The sequence below is a fragment of the Rhinolophus sinicus genome, linkage group LG10 (assembly GCF_036562045.2).
Source record: "Rhinolophus sinicus isolate RSC01 linkage group LG10, ASM3656204v1, whole genome shotgun sequence".
Taxonomy (NCBI): Eukaryota; Metazoa; Chordata; class Mammalia; order Chiroptera; family Rhinolophidae; genus Rhinolophus; species Rhinolophus sinicus.
In genome coordinates, this window is record NC_133759.1 from 60,670,763 (window position 1) to 60,685,671 (window position 14,909).

General features: G+C 35.7%; 1 protein-coding gene across 1 annotated transcript in view; it reads right to left on the reverse strand.

Moving 5' to 3' along the window:
• SUCLG2 (succinate-CoA ligase GDP-forming subunit beta) overlaps positions 1-14,909 on the reverse strand; it is a 253,425-nt gene that overhangs the window by 93,771 nt on the left and 144,745 nt on the right. Inside the window, exons 8-9 of the mRNA XM_019757202.2 lie at positions 11,741-11,902; positions 9,478-9,620 (exon numbers count right to left, since the gene is read on the reverse strand). Of these exons, the coding sequence (XP_019612761.2) occupies positions 9,478-9,620; positions 11,741-11,902 (305 nt within the window). The remainder of the gene's footprint in view (positions 1-9,477; positions 9,621-11,740; positions 11,903-14,909) is intronic.

Genomic DNA, 14,909 nt, shown 5'->3' on the forward strand with positions numbered 1-14,909 from the left:
AGTTATTGTCTATGGTCCCTATCCGGCTGCCCTAAGCCATAAAAGTTTTGCCAGACACATGGCATTAGCCTCTATCTTGGAAAATGAATTGTTTCAAAAGGCCAACTCATCAATTAATTATGCTTTTCTTTCTGGCTGAAAATATTCAGCTAGATGACTTAGATGGAAATAAACGTGAACTATCAATACGAATTTGTTCTGAAAAGACATTTTTGAAGATCCTACTATGTTCCCTGCCTCATCAGAGTGGCTAGAAATAAGGAAGTATATAATAATAGTTGAACAAAACAAAAGCATAGGCTGAAAAAAAAAATTAAGGAAAGACTATACCTTTAGGTATTTTAAAGACTATGGGGCAAATGGGAAATAAGTAAAAGAGCAACCAGAAGTGGGAGGAAAAAAGGTAATTTTATAGGATTTAGAGAGAGAAATGAATGAGTGAAGGAGATGATTAGCGGTGAGGACTACAAATTGTAAATATCACATAGAAAATAAAAAGGAAATGGGGACAAATTATCACCAAGGAGGCATCTGCGGAGGGTTATCAAGATTAAAAGACACCTATTTTAGAAGTTTGCTGGAGTGCCTTGCTCCTTTACAAAGACAGAGCACAAAGAAAAGCCAATGGATTCTTATGAAGTTCTTTAGGAAAATAATTCATTTGAAGAATCCTGGCAAGAAAGAGCACAGAAAAATAAAGTTGAGTTTATTTTCCTCCCTCTAGCAGTTCTCATTCTCGACTCCCTCTCTCCTCACTGAACAGAATATATCAGGAAGGTACCATGAAGATACTGAACTGAGAAAGGAAGGGCCATTAGGCCACCTCTGGAATTCTTAGGTATTTCAGAGTCAGCAATTAAGAATGACTTTATCAGATAGTAACGAACAATTCACCATTAGTCCTAAAACAATGAAAACTAACTCAGATCAGTAGTCCATTGAGGCAGTAAATGCCTAAAACACTCAAGAGGAATTTAGCTTGGTCCTGGATCACATTTTCTTTTTTTCTTTTTTTTATTATTGTAAAAGTTTGTTCTGTACCACAAAGCTTTACATACTTGTTACTACTGCATTTGTTTGTTAACTATACTGTACCCTGCTTTAGCAAACCTGATTTACAAAGTTCACACACTCTTTGAGAGAGATTTTAAATACTGAACTTCTTTAAATAACCTTCTAAATAACAAGATGCCTTTAAAACACTGCCCATTATGAATACTTCTAATTAAATTAATGGTCAGGGAGAACAGCTAACAACATGGGAAGATGTTTATCATGTAACACTGGATTTGGAAAAAAAAAAGCTGTCAAAAGGAAGGGCATTCTAATTACAACCTTATAAAGAAGATATACATAAATAATCCTGTCTACTAGCCAGACACAAAGGAAATTTAACAAAATTATAATAGTGGTTGTGTTATGGGAATAAAGTTGGGGATAATTTTTTAATCTCATAACTTTAGTAGGAAATATAAATTTATAAAAGTGAAAAAAATGACTTTTTGAAATGTAAAGAAACCTTTCAAAAAGAAAAATTGAAGGGATCTAAATGTGTAACGAAAACATAAAGTGAAAGGATCTAAATGTGTAACAAAATCATTCTTAACTGCAAAATGAAAACCAAAATTAAAATTTTCTCAAGGTTTATTCATGAATGAACTTTGGTTCATAGGTACAAAGGCAATATGTCTAAAAAGCCATTACTGACACATTCTGAAGATTCTCATAATCAAAGTACTTCTGTCTAGGAAACATAAATGCAAATTATGAAAAGAACAGATTTTCTTACTTTACATTCAGGCTAGGAGCTCTTGACTCTCTTTAAAAGATAAAATGGAGTGCTTCTATCATATAATTTCTAAAGAGCTGTCCAGAATTATCTAAAACATTATTGAGGCAATTTTCATTATCCAGAGTAGTTATATTCTATAGTGGCCACAAACATTGAATTAATGAATACTGAACCATCGCCCCAGGGGAAATACGAGGTTAGGTTCCCCAGAGCCTCTGGTCACACCTTTGTCAACCAATCAATACGTAACTTTGTTTTACATGTATTTCTGTTTAAGATCATCTTATTTAATATATATTGTTGATTCATTAATATTGAACTTATGGCCAATAGCACTATATGTCATGCCTGAACAAAGCTTATGTACTGTAAGGCACGTCACACTAGACAGCACTTTAACAGTATACATGGGGCCATTTTAAATAGCGAAGTCAGACACCAAACAGGTCACAAATGTGACACTAAACAGATGGCAGAAATGATACTTGTTTACAGTATGAGAGCTGAAACAAAGGGAGAGCACTGTCTTGTTTGATTTTACCTGGGAACAGCGTGTCAGATGACTAAAATTTTCATGCCCTGAGCACTTCTGCAAATGACTAAAAGCTCTGCGAGTATTGGTTGTGGGGTACAAATAAATGTTAGCACACAGGCAAATGTGCAAATGTGGAATCAGCTAATAATGAGGATCAACTGTACTAAGAATGCTGGTTGAAAAATGCTTATTAGGTTACAATGAAATTCCTACAGTACTTCAAAAAACATTCCTTGGAAATAATTAAGAATCTTATTAATAACTAGAGGAATATACCACGTCAAATCACAACATTCGTCTTGCTTCAAATCAGTATGTAAAGTTATGAGTACGAGGCTCACAGCAGCATTATTTTAAGTTCGAAACACTCTAAATACCAAATAACAGAGGGGTAGTTAATTAAACTTATATATCCATACACATGAATGCTATTCTGCCAATGATGATGTTGTCGAGAACTATACAGGATGGACAAAAAGGTACGTACATAAAATGTGAAAAAAGCAGACTGCATAATAGTGCCAATTATATTGATACTAGTTTTGTCAAAAACACTATACATTCATTTTAAAAGTGTACGTATAAGTAATTTGATTTATTTTTGTACTTTTCTATGTCGTATGTTTCCCTAATTTAATAATTAGGAAAAGGGGATCCTGTTTCATAAAATACCCGAAAACAAAGACATAAAAACTATTTAACAAACCACTATTCACCAGTTGTTTTTTCATTTTTTTTGGTAAGCCCACGTGGACATGTTCCTCAGTTAGAACGAGACAACCATTCCTAATTCCTAATTCTCGGGCAAAGGGAAGAAGAAAGAACATTCAGCGTCTCAGTGTCCTCCATCCACTGGGGCTCCTGCTGCCAAACTACTGCTCCCCACTACAGAAAAGAATCAGAGACCTTCACCATTCAAAGCTGAATTTAACAACTTGCTTTTCATTGCAGTAACATTAACAGAGGAAGAAAAAAAAAACATTAACTCTTCTAACAATTATACATGGTTTCTGACATATAGGACATTATAATTTGATTAGTGGTCCATTTCTCTTTTACAGTTTAAACAGGCTTCACCATACAGAATTCACAATCAATTATTGATTATATTGGGACTAATAACAAAATTTACTAAAATTTCCCAAAATCTGTTAAATTCTTTAAATCACTTACCATGAAACAAAATAAAGTATGTTAAAATTTGAATTTTGAGAAGCAGAACAAACAGTAAAAACCTTACTTTTGACTTCTTTTTCTCAGAGTATGTCAGTAAGAAGCACGAAAACAGATTTACAGCATTCCATTGGGGACACTTTGAAAATGCGGTAGCTATCAGACACGCCGATCATTTATAAGATACAGAACTAACTGCCTTTGCCAGGACCCAGCTCTTACTGGGATGTATTGGCAGGTGAAATGGAATGAGTGTGAGTTGGGCAAGGAGAGCCAGACATTCTTGGAAATTTGGATCAATTGGACATCAGGAAAAGAAACACAAAATCAACATTTATGAATTCATGACAGTAGGAAAGCCACTACAAAGAGAGGAAGAGCAATGAGCCCATGCAGATGGTTTTCCATTCTCCAGCTTATGCAGTGTGACCTCAAACAAGGGGCTATTCTAAGTGCAAGGTGACGCCAAATGACAGGTTACATATTCATAGGCACAAAATCATTTTTATTCTTCCCAGACTAGACTATAACGATAGGCTATCACCATAAAGAATGGCTGCCTGGACTTTTAATCTTTTCAGCTCCATATGAAAGTAAAATTTGTTTTCAAACAGGCCAGTAAGAATATGGATGCAGGACAGTCATTTCAAAAATAATGCTCTTGTTGTATAAAGTGTTGGGCATTATGTTTGAAAATAAATCTCTCAAGAATTCTATTATCCAAAAATAACTATTCCCTTGCAGATGAGGTATTTCAGCACATACATGTAGTATGTAATGCAATGAGTTCTGCTACATGCATCTGATATAAGCATATATATAAGAGAAAAAGAGAAGACTGTGTTTTGTATTTAAATACTCTCTAAATGTATGACAAGTAACAACATGTGAGGCATTAAGTACATGTTAATCCCAAAACATTTACTACAACTTAGGGCAGTTAAGACATAAACCTAATACTGCAAAGATGGCATGCAGTTTTACTTCTCTGGACTCAAATTCTAAAGACTCTTGAAACACATACCACAGAGCTGGTCTCTCCTCGAATTCATGCCAAATTATATTTTGTGGTTCTTTCAAACATGGATTTAATCCTTCCCTCATTAAATTGTGGTTTCTTGCTTGTCTGAACAGAGAATGACTGCAAGGTACTGGATGTTTACACATTTCATCTATTTCAAAGCAGCGCGTGCAGTAACACGGATGTCAGTGAATGTGTTTCTGACACCTTCCATTCTTGCAAACGAGCATTTACTCCACACTCTTACAATAACTCGAAGTCTAAGCATTGGAAATGATAACGGAATTGAACACGCAAAAAAACAACACAAACTACATTGTAGTTTAGAAACGTTTGCCAAGTACTTCCACATATATTACCTCAGTTGACCCTTAAAACAATGCTTTGGGGTATTATTATCATGTCTACTTTAGAGACATGGTGACAGAAATTTAAAAAGTATACCCAAGTAGCCAATACATATATGGAAAGGTGCTCAACCTCATTAGTCATGAGGGAGAGGCATTAAACCACAATGAAATACAACATCAAAACTACTCGAATGACTACAATTGAAAAGACTGACTGTACCAAATGTTGTTGAAGGTTGGAAAAAGTGGAACTCCTATACATGGCTCTGAGTGTAAACTGGTACATATGGAGAACTGTTTAGCAGCATTAATTCAAGCTGAACATATGCCTACCTTATGACCCAGAAATTCTAGTTCCAAGTATATATCCTATTGAACACCAAAATGTGCTCCAAAGGACATGAGAATGTTCATAGCAAAATTGTTCATAATAGTCAAAACTAAGAATGATACAAATGTCTATCAACAGAAGAGGGTAAAACAGTTCTGGTGGAGTCATACAATAGAATACTATAATATAGGGCAATAGGAATTAGTGAACCATCATGACATAAAATGGAGATTGATCTTACAAATAAAAGTGAAAGACGGCAAATACAAAGACTATGCATTATAGGTTCCATTTATATTAATCTTGAAACCAGGCACAATTAGTCTATCATATCAGAAGTTAGGACAGTGGTTACTTTGGGGAGAAAGTGGGATAGGAACAGTATGGGGAAGGGGTGCACAAAGGGCTTCTGGGATGGTGGTTGTCTTAGTCTGTTCAGGCTACTATATAAAACCACCATCCATTGGGTGGCTTAAATGACATTTATTTGTCACAATTCTGGAGGCTGAGAAGTCCAAGATCAAGGCACTGACAACTCAGTGTCTGCTGAGAGCCCATTTCCTGGAACAGGAAGTTCCTTCTTCTAGCTATGTCCTCACATGGTGGAAGGCAGAAGACAGCTCTCTTGGGTCTCTTTTATAAGGGCACTAATCCCATCCATGAGGGCTCCACCCTCATGACCTAATACCTCCCAAAGGCCCCACCTCCTAACACCATCATATTGTGGGTTAGGATTTCAATATATGAATTTAGGGGAGACACAACCATTCAGTCAATAACTCTGGTCATATTCCATTTCTTGATCTGACAGGAGGTTACATGGCTATGTTCACTTTGTGATAATTCATCAAGCTACGTACAGAAATAAGGTATGTATGCTGTTCCATAGGTAGGTTATACTTTAATAAAAGTTCATTAAAATTTTAAATGATACTATCATATGAAATTATTGCCCCAGTAAATGGGAAATACGTGTTTAGCTCAATTTATGTAATAAAACAACCCTCTGAGGTAATAAGTACTGTGATTATCTTCATTTTGTAAATGAGAAAGTCGAAGCACAGAGACGTTAAACAGCATGCCCAGAGTCCTGTAACTAGTAAGAAATAAACACAGGACTGGAACCCAGGCAGTCTGGCACCAGAGCCCCACAACGAATCCCTTCCTTCTTGAATGAGTCTTTGGTGCTTATGTAGCACATTTCTTCCTGGACATTCAAAGGGCTTTGAAAACATGATTAAGTTGGAAGCACAGTCAAACCAAGCGGGTATATGATGCCAACCATATACAACTGCTTTTCAAAATTAGGCCTCCATAGGGCAACAGATTCGCTTAACATTGGGTGATAGAGCTGGGGTTACTATTGAGATTCATGTCACTGTCTTTTCATCTTACTCATTTATGCAAAACGTGTTACATACTACAGATGCTGTTGTAACTCATTTTCTATATCTTTGGAATTCTAAGTTTAGAATTAGAAATAAAAGTCAAAGCGTGATTTAGGACAACAAAACCTATCGATAACATTCCTTATAGTGTTTTTCCTTTAAATGTGCCCAAATTCTTTACAGATTACCAGAATACTCTACTTCTAATTCCTATTTTATATCATTTTACTCTCTGTGATTTAAGAACACTAGTGTACCAAATTTTGTTAAGTTAAAAATGATGAGAATAAGGTCAGATCTATTCTACCACCAGCAAAATAAACTCTATTACCTTGCTCTCATCTTAAGCCCAGCTGGAAAATAAGAGAACTATAAAATATTTAATGATATGCTTCATGTGAATCTAGTTTAATAAGTGAACTATCTTGAAAAGAATCCTATAACATACAGTTTGGCAGAGGAACATGGTTTCATATATATTACAAACAAATAAGAGACACATTAGTTATCAAGGTGCCGTGTTAGGTTCCAGTGAAAATCAGCATTTGGGCTAATAGTCAAGCAAAATAAATATAAGTTCCAGCTCTATGGCTGACATTATGAGTGGAAATATATGTCAATCCATAATATTTTTCTTTAATGATGATGTTTATTATTTGATCAATAGATTTAGCTCATACATATGGCAAACAAGTAGTTGTTAGTATCAGCTGATTTAAGTTTAACAACAACAGGCCTTTTGTAATTTTGAGTTTCAGAGTATTCAACTGACTAATCCTTACATCTAACAAGAAAATCGATACCTTTGAAATAATTAGGTTTGGGCTCTTGGGAACCTGCTTCTGGGCAGCTGCATAGGGCTCTATTTGAAATAATTACTGCCAGAACTACAACCAATTTCCTTGCAAAACCGAATCAATTCATCTGTACTATTTTTTAGCCTCTGTTCTCTAAAATCAGTGAAACAATGCCAAGAGTGAAAATACCCATTACATTTCTATGCTTCTTAACTGGCTTTGAAATTTCAAGACTTGGCAAATGTACTGTAAGATGAGTTATGCATTCATTTTCTTGATATGGCATGAGAAAAATAGCTCCCACATACCTTTCCCTACCTAAGATGACAGCTAATCTCAAAAGAGTTTAAATACTCCAAGTATTTGAAAATACTCCATAAGGTAAAGTCAAAATTTTTGAAGAAATTGTTTAAAAAACAAAAATGTCTCTGCAAGTGATTTTTCATTCCCCTCTCATACTTTAAAAAATTAAAATTCAGAGTCAGCTACCAAGAAAAGATACTTTTAAAAATGCAACGATTGTCCTGGTAGATTTAATCCGTCAATGGCTTTCACTTGTTCTTAACAATGAATTTCAGCAGACACTAAAAGTTCAGTATTTTCTTACAGTTGCCTGTCTTCTGGGTACTTTGTGGTTCTAGTCGTTTAAAGAGCTGCATGTTATATCCATGGTATTTACAGATTTCAGCTGGTTTGAAAATCACTGGGAGGAAAATTATTCTTCTCTTAGAAAGGAGTAGGAAGAAGGGATAAATGAATTAATTAAATGATTAGGGAGCCACTGGTAATGTTCTATTTAATGAACAAAAACAAGGTGCTTATATAAACAGAAAAATCAACCCCCAACACTTTCCTCATAGCTGGGTGACTTGGGGCTTCAATGACATTGCTATTCCTGAGCAGCACTGGAAAACTGAAGACAAGTGGTTGGTGATACTTTACCATTTACTTTGTGAGCCGGAAGGAAAAGTGTTAGCAAAAACATAAGGCCACCAACTACCTACGTCATAATGGAAACAGATAAACATGCCACTTATATACCACTCACATAGGATACAATTTTACGCATGTGAACCCAAAAAGGTTATTATCATACTTATTAATGAGAGGTTTCCATGTTAAGTTCAGACTACATTTCTTAAAAAAAAAAAAATGTGGTATTGTTTTCATTCATGACTTTCTTGATGGTAAGGGTTCAGATTTCCTGTGTCTTCATAAATATCAGGAACCAACAGAATATATTATGAGCTACTGTAACATAGCAAGATAATGATTCTCAAATAAAGTTTAAAATCAAATGGTTGTGGCATATACGCTACCCCACAGAACTGTTAAGAGAATTCCATGATACATATCAGACATTCAAAAAATTTTAGTCTTTTCCATATAACAAACATCCGCCTAAACCTTGTGATCATAGATAACTAAGTACAATGGCAACAAGGCATAGTGGTATTCGGACTCATTAAATATTTACCGATGGCTAGCCTGGGTACGATAGCTAAATTCTGGTGAAGAAGCGACACTGCACAGGACACAATATTATTTCCTACTTACGCCATGTATTACAAACTGTAACATATGCAACTGTCAGAGATGAAAATTAAGAAGCATACAGAGGGAGGTGAGGTCATTATTTTTCAAAGATATATGATAAAATAGTCCTATCATTTTCTTCTGTCTCCAATCTTATGAAAATACCTTCAGCATCTTTATGAAAGGAGTCTGAGACCAAGTCCTTTCTAAGTCATGTAAGTGTAAGGTTAATAGCTTCAGTGTAAATTACCCAAATAATGTTTCACACCAACCAATGTTTGATTGTTTGGTGCACTACATCTTTTTTATTTCCTGTCACCTCCCAAAATTTTGTAAGCACAGCCTCTGAAATAAGATCCTGGGGGTGGTTATAAATCTTTCACCCAAAATGAGTTAAATTCTCATGTATTCCAATGGGATACAAGGCAGGATTTGCATCTGGGGCTGCATAGTACATATGTTGGCTTATACAAACCTTAGCAACAGGAACAAGGTAGCTTTTCATGAAGAGAAATCAGAACACTATGCAATCTCCCCACGAAGAGAAAGGTTACCTTAGGATCAGCTGTGAGCAATTTGAAGGCTTGATATACTTGAGATTCCTTTACACCACCACCAAGATCCAAGAAGTTGGCGGGTTTCCCACCATTCAGGAAGATGATATCACAAGTAGCCATGGCCAGTCCAGCACCATTCACTGTAAAATGCAAATGGCACACACAACTGGGTACATTTAGCAACATGAAAGGATGCACGAACTTTTCGTCTCCCCAACATTGCAAAAGAGAACCCTGTCATAACGGGCCAATTTCTGCCCTGTTTGGAATTCCACTCAACCAGATAAATTGCTAGACTTTTAGGATAAGGAATCAGGTAATGTGTATACAGAGAATAACCAAAGAACCTGTGAATGGGGAGATGGATTTATTGAGAAATTAAATCAATCTGGGAAATAGAAAGAAGGGAAGAGTTTAAGTAATCAGTTTGGGTAGTAATACAGGAGGGAGTTTTAGATTTTGGAAAGTATGGAATTCAAGAGAACTGGAAAAGAGAAAAAAAGCTATGAAAAGTTAGTAGGGCCTATGAATTACATTCTTTTTAATATCCTTTAAGAGACTTGAGTAAAAAATGGAATTCTTTTCATTTTTTGCTTGCAGAGAAAATTGTCCTTTGAATGTGGCATTCTGGGGTTGAACCATGTGGTGTCCCAACTTCAGTAGGGTCCCATACATTTTTATACAGGGCCACTGTGAGTGTTTATATGTTATCTGGATAAAGTCAGAAAATAAATGATAACATCAAAACAATAATCCTTTTTCCCTGTTCCTTTTTCAAATTAATATAAGAACTGTTCACTAGCAACCTGGTCATTAAAACTAGAACCAAAATGTGCTAACATCTTAGGAACTTTAAAAATCCAAGCAAAGAGTTTTAACATCAAAATTCTTATTTTCCAGAACTAAGTCTTATTGATCAATTGTACTTTTGCTCCTTATGCTTAATTATATAAAATTACTTTCCTCAGATTAGAAAGCAAAAATAAAAAAAAATTAAAAATCTCCTGAACTCAGCAGAAACTCTCCAGGTAAAGTACCCTTCACTTTTTCTGACCCTTGAATTTCCCAGACAAGCCTATGAACTGTGACTAATTTAATTAATTCTGAAGCAACTAAAATAAAAATGGTTTATATAAGATCTTAAAACAATTTGAAATTTGTTAACCATAGCTTTTAAGGCTAACTTGGTCAAATCATGCAGACTACTACAGAGGCTACAAAGAATTTGTATTTAATTTACTCTAACGCACCATATATCTTTCTCCTATCCAAATGCCTTCAAATATGGGGAGTGCATTAGCTTATCAAGATCAGAACAATGTGAACAATCTGGTCTATAGCAGTTACTGTTCCAAACAAAGCAGGAGTTTTGGTATCACTTGTAATTGGATATCATTTTCTACTGAACACCAAACTACTGGATGAGGTGTTTGCTTCTGAATATAATGATAATGTTGGTTTAATGAATTACAAATCTTTTTTATTTGAATTCCATTAAGATTAAGACCTCAGTTTCCAGTACAATGAATTGGTTCCACCAGAATCACAGAAGCATATAAATCTCAGTTCTATAAGCTGTGGACAATAACAAAAGTTGTATTGCCTCTATAGATCCATTCTTATCTCAGCTGAAGAAGCCATTTTCACAAATTTAAATGAATATGATAAAATCAATTGTTTTATGAATAAATTGGCATAATGGATCAAACATTTTATCATTTGGTTATCAGGGAAGCTGAAACTTGAGCATAATGATAAAAGAACATATTATCTTCTAATTCCTCCGAGAAAGTAATTTTATCTTAAAACCAAATTTAAAATAGTTCCTACCATATTAACATTGCCTGGAAGAGCAAAGGTTCCAGTTTTCACTAAGCAAAGTTTAACTGAGGTACTTTACAACAGTAGTTCTCATCTGGGGTGATTTTACCTTTCAGAATATATTTGGCAATGTTTGGAGACATTTTTGGGTGTCACAAGTGGGGGGTGCTAGTGGCGCCTAAGGACCAGAATACTGACACACACCTGACAGTGTAGGACAGCCCCACCTAAAATGTCAACAGTGCTGGAGCTGAGAAACCCTGCTTTAAGCCAGTGACCACTGACCAAAATGAACTTTGAGGAGAAACTCTGAAGCTTTTCCTAAGACTCTGGGGGTATAAAAAGTTCTAATAACTTACTATTGAGAAATAACAATTCAGAAATTCCTAAATTCTATAAAAATCCACAAATCATTCTTTTGCTGCAACAGATTTCTTACCGAAGCAAGCAATGTTCCCATCTAGTCCAATGTATTTTAGATCATATCTGGCAGCTTCGTTTTCAATGGGCTCATTCTCTGATTTGTCGTCCATAGCAAATATGTCCTTTTGTCGGAATTCCGCATTATCATCAAAGTTTATCTTGGCATCAAAACAGACAACTAAATTCAAAAAAAAAAAAAAAGAACATGCATAAATATCTCTTAAAGATCAACAAATTAAATACTTACTCCAGGCTGGCAGGCAGAGGAAAAAAATAAAAGGTAAGATACTGTCATTCTATCTCATGATACAGGCAGACGCTGTTATGGCTTTCTTGACCTTAAACTATAGAGCCACAAAGACAAACAAGACACGGGCCCTGCCCTCAAAGGATGTATATCATAATAAAGCCCAGTAATTTATATCTGTAGGTCTCTCTTCAATAAAGTAACAATATAAATTGGCATCACCCATTAAAAGCAACAGACTGCCACAGCTACACACAACTTTGATTAGCTATTCTTACATTTTTAACCACTGATCACCTTTTCCTTCTATGCAAAGAGAGACTAGACAATAATGCTTAATCCTGCTGCTCTTTGTCTTTTCTGATGTTGCAAAACAAAATTTTTATTTAATCAGTATCCTCACTAATATTTCTGAAAGATGTATTGGAAAGAACACTGGGTCAGAATCAATAGCTTTTTTTTATTTGATCCTTAACTAACTGTATAACCTCAAAAATAAAACAAAATAAAACAAAAAACCAATAACCTACTTCCTCTCTGGGCCTCAGTTTTCCTATTTGGAAAATGGAAATAACTATCCCCATGACTGTTAATGTACCTACTTTGGAGTCTGCTAAAATGAGGGCAATCATCCTGATGTGTGCAGGATAAGACTCTTTTGAGTCAAGTTACAAAACACTAAGAGACCAAGATGGGTCAGAGACAATGGAAGGTTGCCAGGCATATCAGCACAACTGTCTCCACCCCACTCCCTGGTGCTATATAAACCTCTTAACTCTCTCACTGGCCAATGGTCCCGGACACAGTGAAACTCACTCAGTAAGGAGGATGGACCACAGAGTACTTTCCTTGATTTACAGTGATCTTCCATTTGTACAATCAGGGAGAGATTGCTGTGGGGTGGCGTGGCTGGTTTCTGGGATCTGACCCCTCTTATTATACATCCTTTAGGGTAGAACTTAGTTATCTATGATGACACTCCATTGTAACCTTCTTTTACTTCACTTGGGATATTGATAGGCAGGGATCTTTTTTTTTTTTTTTTTTTTTTTTTTTTTATAGGCAGGGATCTTTGACCAAGAATTTGGAGATATTACCCATTCTCCTCCAGCATTACAGATAGGCACCTAGTTCTTAAAAAGAAAACAATCATCCAGGCATATTTCACTCAAAAGCATTGACTATAGTCTGTTAATCTCATTTGCTTCCTATGAAAAGAAAATATTAAAAAAAAAAAAAAAAAAGAAAGAAAAGAAAATATTGTTACATTATAACATCCAGGGGTTAAGCATCCTAGATAGAGGTTTTTTTCCCAAGGGTCTCTCTACCATAATCATCAAGCACTTTGATACAAATCTGTGCAAAACGGGCATCTAAACACCTAAGAATACTCAGCATAAGTAAAAGTCCAAACCACAAATTACTTAAAGTAGCACTGACTGACAAGAGAGAATCTTCCATGGCAGTTTATGTCTGCCTGAGTTCTTAGTCTTGCCACAAAGTGTCCAACCACTTTACCCACACACTGTGAATACATGAAACAAATGAGTAATTACTTTCCAGAATACTGAAGTCTCAATGATTGGATCCTACAATTACCAAAGGAATTGGCCAATGTTCTCTGCTTTGCTACAATGGCATTTTTTCAGCAGTTAATGACCGGTATAATAATCAATAGGAAAGCAACTTCATTCCTGGCTTTCCACTGGATTTATAAATACATTTTAATTCATTTATTAGTAACTGTAGCTCCTCCATTACTCATTGGCAGGACTACTTGTAACTGACACCTTTGAAATAAATGGGCAAAGGCTATCAAATTGACTTTGTAAGTGAAGAGTTTCAAATAAAAGAACTCTTGGTCAAGATCAATAAACTAGTAAATCAAAATAGGTCCAAGCTGATCTTTGTCTCTTACAAAGACCGCAGTTACAAGCTGCTTGGGAGAGAGCATAATTAATTGACATACATGCAAAGTTCAAAAGGCAGTCCCAACTAAATGGCTGCAAAGCCAGATTTTCAAAAGATGCTTTCCTTGTGGTATGATGTATATGCCAAGTACAGAAATGAGTGCACTATTCAGGGGCCCCCTTGGGAGAACTTTAGAATTTAACCAGAACTTGAAGATAGCTACTATGGGATAAAAAGGGGAATCTATAGGGAGGAATAGAGATGTATCTACAGAGCATTACTCTGCCATAAAAAAGAGTGAAATCTTTCCGTTTGCAACATGGATGAACCTAGAAGGTATTATGCTAAGTGAAATCAGTCAGATTGAGAAAGACCTCAGTTATATGTGGAATCTAAAGAACAAAAGAAACAAGCAAACAAAACAGAAATAGACTCATAGATACAGAGAACAAACTGATGGTTGCTACACAGGAGGGGGTTGGGGGGTGGGTGAGAAGGTGAAGGGATTAGAAAGTACAAACTGGTTATCACAAAATAGTCCCAAACATCTAAAGTGCTTTCGTGATTCACTATCTCAGTTTTTAATGTTGTATCACCCGAAAGTTTTTCCTTGAATTTGATCATCTGAAGTATTCTGGCATCAAAAACACCTACTAGGGATAGATTAGAACTGGCACTTCCTAGTCAGGTAGTCACCTCTCTTAAGCTCAGCGGCCTTGTCTTAAAATGGGGAGCAGCATGTTTTCTACTGCATGGTGTAGCTGGAAGGAAAGAACATATGCAGAGCACTTGGCTTCACAGACAACTGGCACTCACTGTTGTTAGCATTACCACCGCCATCACCACCGCCATCCTCTACATGCACAGTGCTTCCTTCTACTCAGAGCTTCCTGCTGCTGCAGCCCCGCCTATAGGATTCTCTTCTCTCCCTCTCACTAAAAATGAAGGTTTGTCCTTCATCCCATTCCCTTATAATCCTAGACTTCTGTTTCGAATAAATCTAAACTAATGCCTATTGGAGTTTACA